General features: G+C 36.6%; 1 protein-coding gene across 1 annotated transcript in view; it reads left to right on the top strand.

Annotated features, from left to right (window-relative positions):
* Window positions 1-4183: 4183 nt before the first annotated feature.
* Window positions 4184-22500, top strand: part of nfkb2 (nuclear factor of kappa light polypeptide gene enhancer in B-cells 2 (p49/p100)) — a 33792-nt gene continuing 15475 nt past the window's right edge. The window contains exons 1-8 of the mRNA XM_042405604.1: window positions 4184-4280; window positions 9420-9517; window positions 13963-14002; window positions 15760-15835; window positions 16464-16504; window positions 17210-17308; window positions 20934-21085; window positions 21684-21796. Coding sequence (XP_042261538.1) covers window positions 9507-9517; window positions 13963-14002; window positions 15760-15835; window positions 16464-16504; window positions 17210-17308; window positions 20934-21085; window positions 21684-21796 — 532 coding nt within the window. The 5' untranslated portion in view covers window positions 4184-4280; window positions 9420-9506. The remainder of the gene's footprint in view (window positions 4281-9419; window positions 9518-13962; window positions 14003-15759; window positions 15836-16463; window positions 16505-17209; window positions 17309-20933; window positions 21086-21683; window positions 21797-22500) is intronic.

Below are 22500 nucleotides of genomic sequence, written 5' to 3'. Positions count from 1 at the left end.
CCTGCATTACTATGCAAACATGAATCACAGGGCTGAGTCGTCACCTGTGACATCATCACACCTGAAGAGTGTCAGGTTGACCCTCAGCTCACCTGGACAGCTTCATCCAGCTTCCTGTCTCAGGTGGGGGGGGGGGGGGCAGAGGGGCCGGGGGGGGGGGGGATTTAAACTACTTTGAGATTCTGTGTGACAGAATTTTTATTTCTTCTTTTGTTAAACCAACAATAAAAACTACAGAAGAAGTTGATGTGAGTGTTTTTGATGTTTGATGAAAGTGTTGATTGATTCACTGATGTTTCAGTTATTGTTTGATTTTCTGTCTGAATCATGAAATATAAACGATGCTCTGCTGGTTGTTCAGGTTTTACTTTAAATTATCAAACCAGTAACTTCAGCAAAGCAGAAAATGTGACCAAACAATCATTGATGGACCCAAACACAGTAAATATGAACATAGAAATATATACACTGTATACAGTGTGTATTTATATATACAGTGTGTATTTATATATACAGTGTGTATTTATATATACAGTGTGTATTTATATATACAGTGTGTATATGAATATATACAGTGTGTATTTATATATACAGTGTGTGTATTTATATATACAGTGTGTATTTATATATACAGTGTGTATATGAATATATACAGTGTGTATTTATATATACAGTGTGTATTTATATATACAGTGTGTATATGAATATATACAGTGTGTATTTATATATACAGTGTGTATTTATATATACAGTGTGTATATGAATATATACAGTGTGTATTTATATATACAGTGTGTATTTATATATACAGTGTGTATTTATATATACAGTGTGTATATGAATATATACAGTGTGTGTATTTATATATACAGTGTGTATTTATATATACAGTGTGTATATGAATATATACAGTGTGTATTTATATATACAGTGTGTATTTATATATACAGTGTGTATATGAATATATACAGTGTGTATTTATATATACAGTGTGTATATATATATAATATATACAGTGTGTGTATTTATATATACAGTGTGTATGTATATATACAGTGTGTATATGAATATATACAGTGTGTATGTATATATACAGTGTGTATATGAATATATACAGTGTGTATTTATATATACAGTGTGTATTTATAGATACAGTGTGTATTTATATATACAGTGTGTATATGAATATATACAGTGTGTATTTATATATACAGTGTGTATATATATATATAATATATACAGTGTGTATATGAATATATACAGTGTGTATTTATATATACAGTGTGTATGTATATATACAGTGTGTATTTATATATACAGTGTGTATGTATATATACAGTGTGTATTTATATATACAGTGTGTATATATATATAATATATACAGTATACGCTGCCCTCTACATTTCTGCTATTTCTGTATCTCACTAAATAGTTTCAGATCTTCAAACAAAATTTAACATAAAACACAAAATACAGTTTTTAACGATCATTTTACTTATTGAACAGCTGTGTCAACTTTGTGAAAAGTATTAGTAGTAATAATTATCTACCAAACTTTATTGATAATATGGTTCAGCTGGACCAATCAGACGCAGGCCTGATTCTCAGAGATGGTCAACAGCAGAAATCCTGATTTAAAACTTCAACAAGCTGCAAAACGTCCACTGAGTCTGAAACGAAGCAAAGACGAGTTCTGGTCTCATCCAGCTGCAAGTGGAACAACAAGTATCACTTTTCACAAGGCTGCATGTACGATACACAGCTGTTCAATAAAGAAATCATCATTTAAAGACTATTTTGTGTTTGCTTGGTATTTGTTTTAGGATCTGAAACTATTAATATATCATAGTTATAGTATATAATATTAGCATATAATGTAGATACAAACCAAAGCAGAATGAAGTTCTGTTGTTCTGCAGCAGTGTAGCAATGTTTGACCAGCAGGTGGCAGCATCACAGCACAAAGCACAGGAAACATGATCAATAAAAACTATGAATGACACAAACCTGCTCACACGTTTCCTGCAAACTGACACCAACAGAAGAAGGAAATGTCATAATCATAATCAAAGAAAAAAGTTCATCAGATTAAAGTTAAAGTTCAGTAAAGTGGTGGCGCTAGAGAGAAAAACTCCACAGATTCATCCTGAGAGGAGCATTAATATGTTTATCAATCACTCAATCTATCAATCAATCTATCTATCTATCTATCTATCTATCTATCTATCTATCTATCTATCTATCTATCTATCTATCCATCTATCAATCCATCTATCAGTCACTCAATCAATCAATCAATCTATCTGTCCATCTATCAATCAAATCTCATATTCTGACTGAAAATCTGATTTGTTAAAGTCAAAGTAGAAATAAAACTATAAAATTAAGACATTACATATAAAAGTACAGAAGAACAATCTGAAAAAACTACTTAAAGTATCAGAATGTTAAAATATAAATAATATTTTTATTTGTTATTTCTGTAAAATGTAACTTGTTTTAAATTAATAATATGAGTGAAGGTTTCACATTAAATCAATAAATACAAACTTTTCTTCTAAATGTTCATGAATGAAACAGTTCAGGTCTGTTTGAATCTGAATTATTATTATATTATTATATTATTATATTATTATTTCATTATTAATCAAGTGTTTGGAGTCAGAATTCATTATTATTATTATTATTATTATATTATTATTTCATTATTAATCGAGTGTTTGGACACTGAGCTACATGGTTCGTATTGTTTTTATTGTCATGAAAAGAAAAAAACAGGATTTATTTGAATGTGTATTAAAGACACGCAGTAACTTTCTAACAATGCATGCTGGGAAATGTGCAACATGCTGATCATGTTTCTTCAGAAACTTAATTTAACAAGTTTAATGAGTGAACTGTTGATTCAGAAATATAACGATTGATTACTGAAAAGGTGTTGAAATAAAAAAACAAACATTTTAGGTTGAATTACTATAAAAATGTTGATATTTCAGTAAAGTTCAGTGTTGTGCTGCGTTCAGGTGTCATCAGCATCTTAAACTCTAATTAATGAACCTGATGTTTGTATAAACAGCAGCTGTCACATAAATGTAGAAGAAGAAAAAACAAATACCTTTAAATGTAAAAGTACTGCAGTAAATGTTCAACCATCCACATAAAAGTTTAACATTCAAACTTTCTTTACTTCAAACTGATGATCTTATATAATATTACATTATTATATTATCATATAATACTGAATAAAGTTATTTTAAAACTTTATTTCCAGCAGGTTTAATACAAACAGTCAGGTGGGCGGGACTCCCTCCTTCCACCAATCAGCGGGCAGGATTTGCCACGTGGCGGCGGAATTCCCCTCCATTGCGGGACTTTCCGCTCTGACTGACGGCTGCGGTTACCATGACAACACGACTGCGCTGCGGTTAGTGACTTCCGGTGGAGCGGTTTTAGTTTCAAATTAAAAGCTTTTTAAATAATAAAAACACTTTAAAATAAAAGTACAATAATAATACTTACGATTATTATTATTATTATTATTATTATTATTATTATTAACTATGATAAATAATACATTTATTGTTCTTATAAAATACTTTCATAAAACATTTAACTGCTGAAAACATGAAAATACAGGTTTGAACATGACAGCACATTTATTTCATTTACTGACAGACTAATCTATAATCTATAAATGTTTGAATGGTTCAGATTCGGTAATTAAAACAGAATAATTTAGATTAAACATGTGAGTGAAAGTTAATTATTAGAAGTCATTTAACAAAATTATCTCAAATCAAAATCAAAAAGACTAATTCAAAATGATTTAAAGATTATTTTGTTTTTTAAAACGTTGTGTGATCATTGTTTACAGTGTGTAACTAATCAGACCTTCTGTGGATCAATAATTCCTCTGTGTGGACATTTAAAGTCAATATTCTTTCTCTTTTTAAAGGGAAAGAAAATATTTTATTATTTCCTTTAAAAAATCAGAAAGAATACCCAGTCTGTGGTTTAATTAACATTAAATTTGTTAATTTATTCAGTGTAGTCTCATTAAACTAACGATGTGACAGAAGATCAACAACAGAACAGGAGAGCAGAATGATCCTGACAAACTAAAAGTCCAAATGATAACAAAGTAAGACCACCGTGCTTTTATTCTGAAAAGCACAAACAGGAAGCAGCCTCAGGTGTTTTCTGCCGTTTCGTCATTCGGTAGTTTTGAGTTTTTCGGACAAACAGACAGACTGACAGCAGGCTGACAGAGCAGCAGGCAGGTAAACTCACCTTTACTTTATCTGTATCTATTTAGATGATTTGTCAGGGACAGATCGATAAACATTCATAAACATGACTGTAAACAGATCGATAAACATTCATAAACATGACTGTAAACATGTCAGAATCAGACAGGAAGCTACTTTTCATCCGTGCTGCTCGTCCAGGTGTGAAACCTGAAGTCATCGATCTACTGATCTTAATGCAAACTGCGGATTCAGTAACGGATCAATATCAGTTGAAGATCAATAACACGATCAGCTGAGCTCAGACGCACAACTGGAACCTTCAAACCTGCTAAACGCGTTCATGTTTACGTCACTTCTACACTGAACGACTACAAACAAACAAACAATAATAATAATGAACTAATTATCGTTTCAAAGTTTAAAGTTGATTTGACGTTAATTTGATGTTGATTTAAGGTTAATTTGAGATTGTTCAAATTGATCAGACTGATCAGATTAATCAGTTTGATCAGATCCACTTACTGGCTTTTTCTGGAGCTTTCAACTGCATCTCATGGTCTTGATCGGTGGATGGAGTCCACTCAGTCCTCATGGAGGTGGATCAGCTGAGTGAGGAAGACCATAAGTAGCAGGTGAAAACCTGAGTAGGGATTGCTCTGTCAAAATGTACCTTACCTTCACTCAAGAAACACTGACTGTGTTTTTGTGCTACTTTTACCAGTAAACAGACCCCAGTTTGAACTGAATGAACTTATTATGCAGAACATTTGATCATGTGACTGTTTCAGCAGATGGCGATGATGCACGAGTTTGTAGACTTAACGTCATTTCGACATTTCTTCCGATAAAACGAGTCATTTGGTGGTAAAATAACTCAAATCATGTGTGAAAAAGGCCTATGTGGAAAAGTCTTGTTGCCCTGACAACAGCTCCAGGACTTTATTAAATGATTTAATTAAATAAATCAGGTTTTAAACTTTGTGTTTAATTTGTACCTGCTTGCAAGTCTAGTTTTTTAGAATCAGTAGTATTCATGCAGTTTACAGTGAGATTATGCTAAGCTAACCGCTAACGTTAGTGTTTTAGTTATTTGTCCCCTAGCCTTAACCATGTGGTTATTATTGTTGCCATAACGACGGAGGTGGTCTAACTTTTAGGAAGTAGTCATCTTAACCCAAACAAGAAAACCTGAACCCTGACCTGAACCTAATCTGAACCTAACTTAAACCTAACTTAAACCTAACCTGAACCTAACCTGAACCTAACCTGAACCTAACATGAACCTAACCTGAACCTAACCTGAACCTAACTTAAACCTAACCTGAACCTAACCTGAACCTAACATGAACCTAACCTGAACCTAACCTGAACCTAACATGAACCTAACCTGAACCTAACCTGAACCTAACTTAAACCTAACTTAAACCTAACCTGAATCTAACCTGAACCTAACCTGAACCTAACATGAACCTAACCTGAACCTAACCTGAACCTAACTTAAACCTAACCTGAACCCTAACCTGAACCTAACCTGAACCTAACCTGAACCTAACTTAAACCTAACTTAAACCTAACTTAAACCTAACTTAAACCTAACCTGAACCCTAACCTGAACCTAACCTGAACCTAACCTGAACCTAACATGAACCTAACCTGAACCTAACCTGAACCTAACTTAACCCTAACCTGAACCTAACCTGAACCTAACCTGAACCTAACTTAAACCTAACTTAAACCTAACTTAAACCTAACCTGAACCTAACCTGAACCTAACCTGAACCTAACTTAAACCTAACCTGAACCTAACCTTAACCTAACTTGAACCTAACCTGAATTTAACCTGAAGCTAACCTGAACCTAACTTAAACCTAACCTGAACCTAACCTGAACCTAACTTAAACCTAACTTGAACCTAACCTGACCTTAACCACAGCGTTGTGACATCATCAGACATCATTATTGATTAACAGTGATGTGTGACGGTTTGGGAAACACAGACAGATGATGTCATCGTGCTGATAGAGACGCCAGATTAGAAAACACTGCTTCTGGAGTCACATGATCAATCAATCAATCAATCAGTTTTTATTTATATAGCACCAAATCACAACAAAAGTCATCTCAGGGCACTTTTCACATAGAGCAAGTCGAGACTATTCTCTTTAATTTACAGAGACCCAACAATTCCCCCATGAGCAGCACTTGGCGACAGCGGTAAGGAAAAACTCGCCTTTAACGGGTAGAAACCTCAAGCAGACCCCGGCTCTTGGTGGGCGGCCATCTGCTTTGACCGGTTGGGTTGAGAGAGATCAAACCACAGATCTGAGCTTCATGTGGACGACTGGTTGTTTTTGTTGTTTTTAGTAGTGGTTGATTTTTCTGTCTTGATGGAGCCACGCTAGCAATTTCCCCCCGTTTTCAGTCTTTGTGCTAAGCTAGGCTAACATGAAGCATATGACTCTGGGGAAGACGGAGAAATGACGGACTGTCCCTTTAAGAGTCCAAATAATCACAGAGGAGGGAGGGGGGAGAGGGGGATTCCCCCTGATGTATTTAGATATGACTCCATTACACACACACACACACACACACACAGTAACACACACACTGTAATACACACACACACACACACACACACACACACACACACACACACACACACACACACTGTAACACACACGCACACACTGTAACACACACACTGTAACACACACACAGTAACACACATACTAACACACACACTGTAACACACACACACACAGTAACACACACACACACTGTAACACACACAGTAACACACACACACACTGTAACACACACACTCTAACACACTCACTGTAGCACACACACACTGTAACACACACACTCTAACACACACTGCACTACACACTGTGACACACACTCTAACACACACTGTGACACACGCTGTAACACACACTGTAACACACACACACACTGCAACACACACACAGTAACACACACACTGTAACACACACTGTAATACACACACTGTAACACACACACACAGCAACACACACTGTAACACACACACACACTGTAACACACACACACACTGTACTACACACAGTAACACACACTGTAACACACACACACACACACACACTGTACTACACAGTAACACACACTGTAACACACACACACACACACACACACACTGTACTACACAGTAACACACACTGTAACACACACACTGTACTACACACAGTAACACACACTGTAACACACACACACACTGTAATACACATTGTAACACACACACTGTAACACACACACACACACACACACACACTGTACTACACACAGTAACACACACTGTAACACACACACTGTACTACACACAGTAACACACACTGTAACACACACACACACTGTAATACACATTGTAACACACACACTGTAACACACACACACACTGTACTACACACAGTAACACACACTGTACTACACACAGTAACACACACTGTAACACACACTGTACTACACACAGTAACACACACTGTAACACACACACTGTACTACACACAGTAACACACACTGTACTACACACAGTAACACACACTGTAACACACACACTGTACTACACACAGTAACACACACTGTACTACACACAGTAACACACACTGTAACACACACTGTACTACACACTGTAACACACACACTGTACTACACACAGTAACACACACTGTACTACACACAGTAACACACACTGTACTACACACAGTAACACACACTGTAACACACACACTGTACTACACACACACTGTACTACACACTGTACTACACACAGTAACACACACTGTACTACACACAGTAACACACACTGTAACACACACACACACAGTAACACACACTGTAACACACACACTGTACTACACACAGTAACATACACTGTAACACACACACACACACACTGTAACACACACTGTAACACACACACTGTTCCACACACTGTAACACACACACACACTGTAACACACACACACTGTAACACACACACACACACACACACACACACACACACACACACACACACACACACACACACACTGTAACACACACACTGTAACACACACACACACACACACACTGTAACACACACTGTAACACACACACACACACACTGTAACACACACTGTTCTACACACTGTAACACACACTGTTCTACACACAGTAACACACACTGTAACACACACTGTTCTACACACAGTAACACACACAGTAACACGCACTGTAACACACACTGTAACACACACTGTTCTACACACTGTAACACACACTGTTCTACACACAGTAACACACACTGTAACACACACTGTAACACACACTGTTCTACACACAGTAACACACACAGTAACACACACTGTAACACACACTGTAACACACACTGTAACACACACTGTTCTACACACAGTAACACACACGGTAACACGCACTGTAACACACACTGTAACACACACTGTAACACACACTGTAACACACACACTGTAACACACACACACACACTGTAACACACACTGTTGTACACACTGTAACACACACTGTTCTACACACTGTAACACACACTGTTCTACACACAGTAACACACACAGTAACACACACTGTAACACACACTGTTCTACACACTGTAACACACACAGTAACACACACACTGTACTACACACTGTAACACACACTGTTCTACACACAGTAACACACACAGTAATACACACTGTAACACACACTGTTCTACACACTGTAACACACACAGTAACACACACACTGTTCTACACACTGTAACACACACAGTAACACACACACTGTAACACACACTGTAACACACACTGTTCTACACACTGTAACACACACAGTAACACACACACTGTACTACACACTGTAACACACACACAGTAACACACACACAGTAACACACACTGTAACACACATTGTAACACACACAGTAACACACACACACTGTACTACACACTGTACTACACACTGTAACACACACTGTAACACACACACACTGTACTACACACTGTACTACACACTGTAACACACACTGTAACACACACACACTGTACTACACACTGTACTACACACTGTACTACACACTGTACTACACACAGTAACACACTCGGCTGGTCATTAACTCCTGTTTGGCGTCTGCAGGAAAATCTCTGAAGGAGGAAGAACAGATCGGCTTCCTGCAGGGAGCTGAGCCTTCATCTTCATCTTCATCAGTGTGTGTGCTGTGTCATGGCTCTCAGGTGCGTCTCCTCAGTCAGTATTTATACAGTATTTTAATGACCTCACTTTCATCAATAGTTGTTATTGATCAGTTGCTGTGATGTTGAGTCAACAGCAGAAAGCTGTTAATCAATATCAGGTGTTAAAACGGTTCAGCTGCACTCAGAGCTGCAGGTTGTTCCTGCGTCTTGGAGAAGTGATGCAGACTGACTCCATGATGTTGACCTTTAACCTTTATGACTCTGGCTGCTGCTGCTGACGTTTAACCTGCAGGAACAGTTCAGGTGTGTTTGAGGGTTTCAGATGTTTGATTCCTGTAAATAACACACAGGCTCAAACACAGCGTGAAGCTGAGTTTATTTGTCCTCTCAGGTGTTTCTGGGGAGTTTGAGTGCAGATGTTTGAGCAGATTAACAAAAAAGTTGTTTCACAGAAACACTGAAGTAAAATCACCTCTGTGGATTCCTGCAGAGGTCGGAGGTCACGCAGAAATACCCCGAACACAAACTTCCCCTGGCCGCCTCGCTCTTACTGTATCTGCTGTGGTTTTATGTTAATGAGGGCTGTGTCTGCTGGGATCTGATTGGCTGCTGCTGTCGGGAGGGGGGGTGGGGGCAGGAAGTCAAACAGCCAGCGAGCTGCAGACAGGAAGTGAAGAAGCTGCAGGTCTGAGCATGAAGCAGGTCGGTGTGTTTGTCTTTAACCAGTCTGTCTTCCTCTTCTGTCAGGACACGTCATTTCAGCAGCTGTTTTACTTTACAGCAGGAAACAGAGAAAAGTCTCGTGAGTAGTTTACTGTAGTTTACTGTAGTTTACTGTAGTTTACTGTAGTTTATTGTAGTTTATTGTAAAGCAGAAAGCAGGTTGAGATGAAATGTTTCAGAGCAGAAAGACACTCGCAGGACGAGTTTGTGATGTTCGATGGTGAAGCTGTTTAGTTTTTGTGGAACGTTCATGCTGATCAATTTTGACCATAACATGTTTGGGGCATTAAACAGGAAGTTGTTGTAACTCCACATTGTCCAATCAGACGAGCAGATGTACATGTGTACAGAAGAGGATCATGTGTGTGTGTGTTACTGTGTGTGTGTGTTGCAGTGAGAGTATTATATATATATCGGTATTATATATATCAGTATTATATATATCAGTATTATATATATATCGGTATTATATATATCAGTATTATATATACTAGTATTATATATATCAGTATTATATATATATCAGTATTATATATATTAGTATTACATATATCGGTATTATAAATATCGGTATTATATATATCAGTATTATATATATTAGTATTATATATATCGGTATTATATATATCGGTATTATAAATATCGGTATTATATATATCAGTATTATATATATTAGTATTATATATATCGGTATTATATATATCGGTATTATATATATATCAGTATTATATATATCAGTATTATATATATCAGTATTATATATACTAGTATTATATATATCAGTATTATATATATATCAGTATTATATATATTAGTATTACATATATCGGTATTATAAATATCGGTATTATATATATCAGTATTATATATATTAGTATTATATATATCGGTATTATATATATCGGTATTATAAATATCGGTATTATATATATCAGTATTATATATATTAGTATTATATATATCGGTATTATATATATCGGTATTATATATATCAGTATTATATATATTAGTATTATATATATCAGTATTATATATATATATCGGTATTATATATATCGGTATTATATATATCGGTATTATATATATATATCGGTATTATATATATCGGTATTATATATATCAGTATTATATATATATATCGGTATTATATATATCAGTATTATATATATCAGTATTATATATATTAGTATTATATATATCGGTATTATATATATCGGTATTATATATATATCAGTATTATATATACTAGTATTATATATATATCGGTATTATATATATCAGTATTATATATATTAGTATTATATATATCAGTATTATATATATATATCGGTATTATATATATCGGTATTATATATATCAGTATTATATATATATATCGGTATTATATATATCGGTATTATATATATCAGTATTATATATATATATCGGTATTATATATATCGGTATTATATATATATATCGGTATTATATATATCGGTATTATATATATCAGTATTATATATATATCGGTATTATATATATATCAGTATTATATATATATCAGTATTATATATATCAGTATTATATATATATATATCGGTATTATATATATCGGTATTATATATATCAGTATTATATATATATCGGTATTATATATATCAGTATTATATATATATCGGTATTATATATATCAGTATTATATATATCAGTATTATATATATATCTGTATTATATATATCAGTATTATATATATATATCGGTATTATATATATCAGTATTATATATATATCGGTATTATATATATATCAGTATTATATATATCAGTATTATATATATATATTGGTATTATATATATCAGTATTATATATATCGGTATTATATATATCGGTATTATATATATATATATCGTATTATATATATCGGTATTATATATATCAGTATTATATATATATCGGTATTATATATATCGGTATTATATATATCAGTATTATATATATATCGGTATTATATATATCGGTATTATATATATCAGTATTATATATATATCGGTAGTATATATATCAGTATTATATATATCAGTATTATATATATATCGGTATTATATATATCGGTATTATATATATCGGTATTATATATATCAGTATTATATATATATCGGTATTATATATATCGGTATTATATATATCGGTATTATATATATATCGGTATTATATATATCGGTATTATATATATCAGTATTATATATATATCGGTATTATATATATCGGTATTATAACAGGTTTTTCTATGTTCAGGTGAGTCGACGTCGGCTGGTGACGTGTTTCCTTATATGGGCGTCTGCTCCTCGCGGAGCCGTCACACAGCAGTAGAATAAGTAGTTTACCTGTTGGAGGTGTGCTGGTCACCTGCAGCTCATCATCATCATCATCATCATCATCATCACTGTGGCTGTTTCTGCTTGTACTCTTCCTCCCTGCATTATTATGAACTGATCTGCTTAACAAACATCTGCACACGTCTCCACATGTTGTTGTCGGCTGGTTTTTAGCAGCGCTAACGAAGCTCCGCTAAGAGACAGGAGGTCAGACTACTTCCTGTTAGAGACAGAGGCTGGACTGAGGCGCTGCATAAAGGGCCAGTAGAAGATCAATAAGGAGGTTTTAACTGTGAATCATGCAAAGCTGCTCTAGTGGAGTCCCAGAATAGAAACAAAGAGCTGGAAATGAGTAGAATACGTCCTGTTTATAGAAACATCAGACACCCAAATACAACAACGTTAAAATGTTACGGACGCTAAAATCATTGTGATGTCTGGGCTTCATGCTGAAGTTCCTCAGGAAACGAAAGTCCTTCAACGTCAGTAAGAAGCTGTGAAGTGTTTTCTGTCTGAGTTTGTGCTCTTGTTTGATGCTGCTGTTGTCGTGGTAACAGCATCACTGCTGTGATTGGAACAGGATCAATAAGTTTATTAAAGAGGCTGCTTCTGACTCCTGATCAGAGTTCAGACTGAAGTTTGTCAGGTTTAGTTTACGGCGCTCGTTAAGGTTTTATTTCATATTTACGGTCTGTGTTACCTGATACATGCGTCACATTGATTACTTATTGATTATTGGAAGAGTGTATATATATATATATATATATATATATATATATATATAGTTTGTTATTGTGTGGACAGACAGAATAACTGTTAGTTTGAGTGTTGCTGTTTGGTTTTTAATGAATAAACATGAATTCTGTATCCGTGTAAGAAGGCGAGATGAGCTGCAACATAATTAATTAATGAGATAATTAAGATAATTAATGAAGGAGAATTTACAGCAACCAGGAGTTAAACAGCTGGTAGAAACCCTAACCCTGTGTCTGTTGGTCTTTAAATCTCCTTCGTGTGTCGACTGTTTCTCTTCAGTGCAGCAGCAGAGTGACATCATCAGTCTGTAGCCCCGCCCCCCCTCGGTGCTGGAATTCTGGGGGTTTTCCTCAGCTCGCCACTTCCAGGAAGTGACTGAAAACAGACAGAGGAGGGGGAGGGGAGGGGGGGGGGGTTAGCGACAAACAGAGGGAGAGACAGAAAACAGCAGAAGAAGAGAGAGAGGTGTTGTGTTTCAGCCTCTGAAAGTGAAACTCGTTTCTGTCGTTCAGTCTGTTCTTTGTTTCCTCGTCGGGTGTTTTTGGACTTTTGGACTTTCAGAGTTTTAGAGTTTATGAGTTTGGTGTTGTGAGGATTTACTGAACTGCAGCAGCGACACTAACAGCTCGACTCTCTGACTGTCGGTTTGCAGGATGACTGAAGCTCAGTTCATCAACGTCTACGACAACGAGGTGAGTCTCTGCTTTAACTCTTCGTCTTCATCTTCTGACTGATATAAAACATACATACAGTCTGTTTTCATTCACAATCACCTCATCAGGCAAAGAGACAGGAGGAAATACGCTGCAACCGCTCATCAATTCATCAATCTGTTGATTATCAGAAAATTAATCTGCAACTATTTTAATAATCGAATCATGTATTTAATCATTTTATCAGCAAAAATGATGTTTTAGCGACTTAAATGTGACGATGACAGTAAACTGTCGATCAGACATTTAAAGAAATTATAACGAGCTGTAAAAGATGAAAATCATCATCAGCAGGTAGAAACACTGAAGGCAGTAAAATATTTATAATTATAAAAAAGGAGAAAGATGAAATACATATAAATTATATAAACACATACGTGATAAAAATAAACTTTGCCTGTAGTCATTAATAAATGTGAAGAGTCGTCACATTTCAGGCTGAAAGGTGTTTATGATGTTATTATATTCATCACAACAGTCACTGGTTAATGGTTTCCATCATCAGTTCATCTGCAGATTTTCTTTATTCATGTTTTTGTCTAAATATAGTTTCTCAGACTGAAAACGAGAAGTCTTCTTCTTCTTTTGTCATTTTTCAGAAAAGATTCAAATCTTCACATTTAAGAAGTGAAACCAGATGATGTTTAGTGTTTTTATTTTTAAAAATGACTAAAAATACCACAAAGTGCTTTACAATACATGTCAACATTCACACATTCACACATTCACACATTCACACATTCACACACTGTCGGTGCCTTCGGGTCTTCGGTCCGGGCTTCAGGATCCGGAGGAGCCGGGAATCGAACCACCGACCTTCTGATTGGTCGTTCGCTCCGCGGAGCTCATGAAGAGATGAACGGGGGCTGGGATGACAAGTCCAGACTTCCTGTTATCCAGACCAGTCAAAGACCATCAGACTGACACTCGTCATTCTGCCGCCGATCACTCAACAAACTGATCAATCGATTAATCGTTGCAGCGTATCTTCTCCTGTACGGGCTCAAATAAGGGTCAAAGTTCTGAGTTCAGAGTTCTGTAGATAAGTTTTCTTTTTGTTGGATCTGTTGAAGCTGTAACTGTTTACTGTCAGTGGACTAATCGATTAATCGATTGATCGTCTAATCGATGCAGCTCTGGACTGAAAGTAGTTTCTACATGTACGGGGTCTAATAAGGGTCAAAAAATTATTTCAACAGCTACAAATCTTTTCTACACGTTCAGAGTTTATTCTGCAGTTTGTGATATAAATATATAAAAATATAATATATAATAAAGATATATGAATATATAGAAACATTTTAACACAGTATATCTGTGGATATTATGTGATTAAGACTGTAACTGTTGATTTATTGATTCATTTAGTCAATAAAATGTTAAGAAATATAAATAATTATTCAAAGAGTCAAAAAACCCAAAAAGATTCAGAAAAACAGCAAAACTTTAGACCAGTGAAGCTGAAACTAGACGAGTTCGGGGAGATTTTGCTGAAGAAATGACTCACAATCAATCAGATAATCATATTGATACCTGATACCACAGATATGTCATCACTGATGATTAACCGAAGACCCCGAACGACGACTTTTTCATGTCAACTTTGGGGGGTTTCGCAGAAAAACTATAAGATGAAGAGACAGACAGTGATCGATCGCTCGACTGATTGATTATCAGGTGAATTTACAGATGTTCTCTTCTGGTTTTAAAGCCTGAAAATGTTTGTTGTTGTTCAGCTGCAGCTGAATTTGATGCCGTACGACTACATCCCTCCAGTGGACATCAAGACTGAACCTTACATACCTGAGACAGGTACGACTCATATAACATCCAGTTGGTTTATCATCACACAGAGAATCTTTTTTCATGTCATTCTTTAATATTTGTTTTATTGGATCAGTTTTGTGGCACCATGTTTACTACAAGGATTCAGCTGAGCAGATAATAATAATAATAATACTCATATCTGTACTTTGTGTTAAAGAGCCTGAGTGCAGTTTTAGTAGAAGCTGTTGAACCTCCTGCTGGTAGCTTTTCATTTTCTAGAGCCTCGTAGTACCTGCGAGTACTTACAGAAGTATTCCCAGTACCTTTATGTTTGAAACATGAGACTTCTCAAAACCTTCATCTAGTGCTCTTATTACCTGGAACAACCTTTTAGTCATACTAGGAAATGAGAGTTTGGACATTTCAGACTGATTTATCAGAACCAAAACAGAACTCATCATCAGTACTTCTGAACTTTCCAGTTACAAGAAAGTGACACCTCGTCTGTCCTGAACCTTCATCACGGGGAAAGCACCTCCGTCCACCTTCTTACTACACCTGAAACAGTGAAAGTTGATGTTGAAAGCATCAGTCACTGTCACCGCTGAGTTTAAAATAAACACGTTGAATTCCCTGATCAGCCTCACAACAACTTTATCTGTTTGTGTTTCAGCTCATGGTCCTTACATTCAAATCATCGAAGAGCCCAAACAGGTGAGATCAGAGTTCAACTTCTGTCATGAAAATATGGTTTAGTGTATAAAGTGACTCTCAACAGGACAGCTGGACAAACAAAAATATTAAATCAACAGTTAGAAGTCACAGTTAATATTCATGTAAAGTTATAGAGGTATAAAAATATTTATAATGTATACTTCATTGTCCCACATTAGGCCCTCTGCTGTTTTATAAACTATTAATTGTTCAGGCAAAAGCATTTTATATCTGCAGCTTCTCAGGTTTGTCCAGTGTTTTTCTGCTTTTCTGTGTTTTATATGCTTGTAAATCTAAATATTTGGAGGTTTTGGACTGTTAGTCAAATAAAACAAGACATCTGAATACGTCACACACACACACACAGGTGATTCCCCTCATCAGGTTGATCCAGTCACTTCCTGTAATCCAGGGTTTTCCCAACAGTCATAACAACACAGGACTGACTGATGCATCGACAGGGCGCCTGCAGGACGCCAGGGAGTTTCTGCTGCTAAAGGTCACATGACTTCAGCGACAGACACACCAGTCCTCTGACTGTCACTATGCAAATGAATTAGTTTTGGTTTGAGGAAAGAAGAAGAAGAACCATGTTTATGCAATCAGCGGATGTACAAAGCTGAGCAGCTGCCTTCTTATGTCCACTCTGAAGAAAAATGAGCTGCAAAGCTGTTAAACTGTTGAAATGTGTTTGTCTTTTCTCAGAGGGGCTTTCGTTTCCGTTATGAGTGCGAGGGTCCGTCCCATGGCGGGCTCCCAGGGGCCTCCAGCGAAAAGAACAGGAGAACCTACCCGACCGTGAAGGTGGGTAACAACAGCGACACCCTGTTAACACTGAAACAACACAACAACAACCTCAAGGATCATTCTGCTGATTTTCTATATTTGTCTTCATGTTTGGATCCGAACCAACAATGAACTGATCTACTAACCAGTACTGTGTGTGTATCAAAGCCTGATGTACAGCGCTGCTTGAAAACTTATGACCTGAAACATGATCATATTAAGACAAGTCCTAAAACTAGACAAAGTGAACCCAATTAAACAAATGAGACAAAAGGAAAATCATTTTTTTCATTTATTTATTGAGGAAAATGATCCAATCTTACATATTTATGGAGGCAACAGTATGTGAAGCCTTGCTTTCAGTAACTGGTGTGACCCCATCTTGCAGCAATAACTTCAACCAAACGTTTCCAGTAACTGTTTATCAGCTCTGCACATCAGCTTGGAGGGATTTTAGCTCGTTCCTCCTCACAGAACAGTCTCAACTCAGGGATGCTGGTGGGCGTCTTTGCATGAACTGTCTGCTTCAGGTCCTTCCACAGCATTTCTTTGGGATTAAGGTCAGAACTTTGACTCGGCCGTTCCAAAACATCATCTTTCTTCTGCTCTAACCGTTCTTTGGTAGAACAACTTGTCGTTTAGTGTTGTTGTCTTACTGCATGACCCAGTTTCTGTTGAGCTTCAGTTCACAGACGGATACCTTGACATTTTCCTGTAGAATTTGCTGGTACGACTCAGAACTCACAGCTCCATCAATGATTGCAAGCTGTCCTGGTTCAGAGGCAGCAAAGCAGCTCAAACCATGATACTACAACCACCATGTTTCACAGATGGGTTCAGGTTCTTATGCTGGAATGCAGTGTTTGCTCATTGGAACATTGTTCTAATCACCTTCTGGCTCCACGTGGTCTTCAGTGAACCGCAGACGGCAGCAAAGTTCTGTTTGGAGAGTAGTGGGTTTCTCCTTACAGCTCTGCCATGAACACCACTGATGTTCAATGTTCTCCTGATGGTGGACTCATTAACATGGACTGTAGCCACTGCAAGAGAGACCTTTAGTTTCCTTGATGTTACCCTGGGGTCCCTTATGGCCTCCTGGACTATTACACACCTGCTTTTGGTGTGATCTTTGTTGTTTGACCACTCCTGGGGAGGTTAACAGTGCTGTTGGATGTCTGTCTGACAGTCAACTGGTGGAGTCCAAACTCTTTGGAAATGGTTTTGTAACCTTTTCCAGCCTGGTGAGCATCAACAACTCTTCTTCTAAGCTCCTCAGAAATCTCCTTTGTTTGAACCATGACACACTTCCACAAACCTGTGTTGTGAAGCTCAGAGTTTGACAGTGAAGACCCAGATTTCTCTTCTTTAAATAAGGCAGGGCCTCCCAGACTCACACTGAATTGTCATCTCATTGATTGAAACACCCGACTCTAATTTCCCCTTCAAATGAAATGATAATCCTAGAGGTTCACACACACACATATGTAACATTGGATCATTTTCCTCAATAATTAAACAAACAAGTGTTAGGTTTTTGTCTCATTTGTTAAACTGATGTCTCTCATTATTGATACTGTAACAGAAGACAACTGAAATGATTGGCAAGGTCATCAGAGCTGCTGCTCTCAGATAAAAGCAAAAACACTGCAGTGAAGAACAATTTCTTGGCAAAATCTACTGGCGATCAGCATCTAAGAGTACAACATCAGTGTAACATCAGTGACAGCGCTCACTCTGATATCAGTATCCATGGAGATGACGAGGTCAATTATGTGTCCGTGCTGATGAGTTGGCTCCTTAACAAACTGCAATAGCTCATTAAAACAGACTGTGGGGGACACTGTAGAATTATAAATGTAGTTTTAACAGTCGGAGAAATGGCTGCTACTCCCCCACCTGGTTGTTCCTGCCTTGCAGTGTGCAGAAAGTTCTAACTGTGGGGTGACGCCATATGCAGAGTGAAAAAATTATTTGTATCTAACCATGTTTTGGACATTCAATAAGGCAAAATTAAGAGCATGTGAGTTATTATGATTGAGAATGATGGGGATGAGGTTATTAAGATTGGCTCTATAGATACCTCTGTTTACATTAACGGACCTATCAGAAATAATAACAGCAAGAGCAGGCGGGAGGACAGATACAGACCTACAGGGAAGTTTTTTTAACTCAATCTGGGCTGTGACAGTGAGCGGGATCAAACGTACAGGCAGCCAAGCTAGTGAAGTTGTAAACAAAGCCGCGTTCCTGCACATGCTCAGTAGCGTCTGCCGTACACAGAACTACTCTCTGGAGACTGAAACACGATGCTGTTATTAGTCTTTGGAGCCGTTTCTAAACAAACTAACGTGACCAAACTCTTTATAATGAAGGAACATGTCACCAGTGCAGCGGTGAGACTCACTGATGTGTTTTTAATAGTTTCTGGAACAACAACGGAGGAATCAGATATATGAGGCTTTGATACACACACAGTACTTGTTAGTGGATCAGTTCATTGTTGGTTTGGATCACTTGGGCCTGAAACATGAAGCCAACGTGGAAGTGCCAAAAACTACAGTTCCTCTAACGGCCACTTGAGGCTCCAAAAGTGAGTCAATCCCCATAGACCCCCATGTTAAAACATGACAACTGTACGGAGGGTGAATTAAGGCCGTGGCCGCTTTGAGTGACAGGTGTTACCATAGTGACAACACTGGTTAGGTAACATAACCATAGCGTAACCACAGATTTACAGAGTATAGGTGTAACTGTCGCTATTTCAGTGCGTTTTCAGTCAATGAAAGTTAGTTGTAACATTTTGGTTGAACTAAAAGATCCTCTAAGGAGTCGGACGTTAGTAATAGTAATAGTAATGAGTGCGTTTTGTCTTAATGGTTTTAAGCCTCTTAGTGAAAATTAGCATTAGCATTGTCACAGTTAACCATAGTCTGTAAATGTACCATGCTAACCAAGCTAGCAGCTAGTTTTAAGATCAGCTCCACCCTCTCGTCCAATTATGGTCACTTCTGGCTCCAAAAATCCAAGATGGCGACGGTCAAAATGCAAACTCTGGAATCCACAAACCAACAGGTGACTTCACGGTGGCTACGTCAATTATTTTTTACAGTCTTTGCTTTGGATCCATACATGAAAAAAATAACATAATATATAATAATAATATAATAATCACCAGAATGATCCCTGAACAGCATCCTGACATTCAGAGAATATGTCAGATCTGTTTTCAGCTTGTTGCGTATATTGTCCCAAAAGTTTTAATAAGTGGTTTTGGTTCCCTAAACTCCATGAAACTTGTCATCATTTGAGATATTTTTGAGGATATTGTCAACATGTTCTGTTGTTACATGTTAACATGTAAATTTAAACTATAAAAGGACCGAGAACAGAACCCTGAGGAACCCCACAAGTCATTATTAACTATTATTAATGTTTGCTAACATGTTAGCTACAGCTACATTATAAGATGATGATACCACATGTCAGATGTTGTTTACAGTGGATAAAAACATCAGTTACTGCAGCTTTAAGGAACATTTTGTCAGTTTCTCGTTATTTATAGTTTCACTGGTTTATTTTATGTAGTAAATCTGCCTTTTCAGCTTCATTGTGATTTTGTGTTTGTTTTCTGTCCATGTGTCAGATTAATAACTACGTGGGTCATGCCCGGGTCGAGGTCCAGCTGGTGACCCACACCGACCCTCCTCAGGTCCACGCTCACAGTCTGGTGGGACGTCACTGTACCGAGAAGGGCACCTGCACACTCGACATCGGCCCCAACGACCTCACCGCCTCGTCAGTATCCAATCAGAGCGCTGCGTTCATCGACATTTCAAACCGAAGCTCCGTAATCATCACAAACAGAACAAACAGCAGTCAGGGAGGAAAGTTTTCATGACTTCAAAGAGGAAGTTGGTGTTTTTAAAATTCCAAGTTCAAAAAGTCCCAAGAATCACAGGAGTGTAATCCCAAAACAATTACAAAGAAAAGATTTGTTAATTAATTCATGATGATGAGATAAAAGATTAGTACACACCATGAATCAACAACAAGGAGGATTACACAGATTGAAACCTTCAAGGGGAAATTTTATTAAAGAAGTGACTCATAAACTGACTGACTTCCAAAAAATACAATTAAAACTTTACACAACATGAAAAGGGAACAAGGGAGCTAAATATTGTTGCTGTTTGCTGAAGAATTAACTTTGATTGAAAGAAAATAAATATATACAGTAAGTGAATAAATAAGTGAGTAAAGTAAAACTGACACACATCAGTTTAAGATGTGCAGCAACAGGACTTAACGAGCTGAGGAACATTTATGTTTAAAATAAAAGAACAATATAAAAATGTTTTCAACAGTTGGGAATATAAACTATGTGTTCCTGCAGGTTCAGCAACCTGGGGATCCTCCATGTGACCAAGAAAGGTGTGGTTGAGATTCTGTGCAGAAGACTGAGAGAAGAGAGGAAGAGACAGAAAGGACCACACAGCACCCTCACAGGTAAAAACATCTCAGATTTAATCATGATTAAGAGAATAAAAGCTGCAGTTGGTGACTTTCATCAAGTTATTAAATAAAACACTGACAAACTAACAGACGTGGAAGAAATAACCAGATCCTTTACTGCAGTAAAAGTACAAATACTCCAGTACAAGTTAAAGTCCTGCATGAAAAATCCTAACAAAGTACAAAGTACATAAGTATTATGAGCTTGATGTAGTTAAAGTATTGCAGTAAAAGTACATAAGTATTATGAGCTTGATGTAGTTAAAGTATTGCAGTAAAAGTACATAAGTATTATGAGCTTGATGTAGTTAAAGTATTGCAGTAAAAGTACATAAGTATTATGAGCTTGATGTAGTTAAAGTATTGCAGTAAAAGTACATAAGTATTATGAGCTTGATGTAGTTAAAGTATTGCAGTAAAAGTACATAAGTATTATGAGCTTGATGTAGTTAAAGTATTGCAGTAAAAGTAGTGGTTTGGTCCCTCTGACTGATATATTATTATATATGACATCATTAGATTATTAATAGTGAAGCATCAGTGTTAGAGCAGCATGTTACTGTTGTAGCTGCTGGAGGTGGAGCTAGTTTACACTACTTTATATACAGTTAGCTAGTTTAGTCCAGTGGTTCCCAACCTAGGGGTCGGGCCCCTCCAAAGGGTCAGCAGATAAATCTGAGGGGTGGTGAGATGATTAA

Source organism: Thunnus maccoyii, unplaced genomic scaffold (genome assembly GCF_910596095.1).
Source record: "Thunnus maccoyii unplaced genomic scaffold, fThuMac1.1, whole genome shotgun sequence".
Classification (NCBI taxonomy): Eukaryota; Metazoa; Chordata; class Actinopteri; order Scombriformes; family Scombridae; genus Thunnus; species Thunnus maccoyii.
The sequence above is the reverse complement of the archived record's forward strand: the minus strand, read 5'-3'. Positions and strand labels throughout refer to the sequence as shown.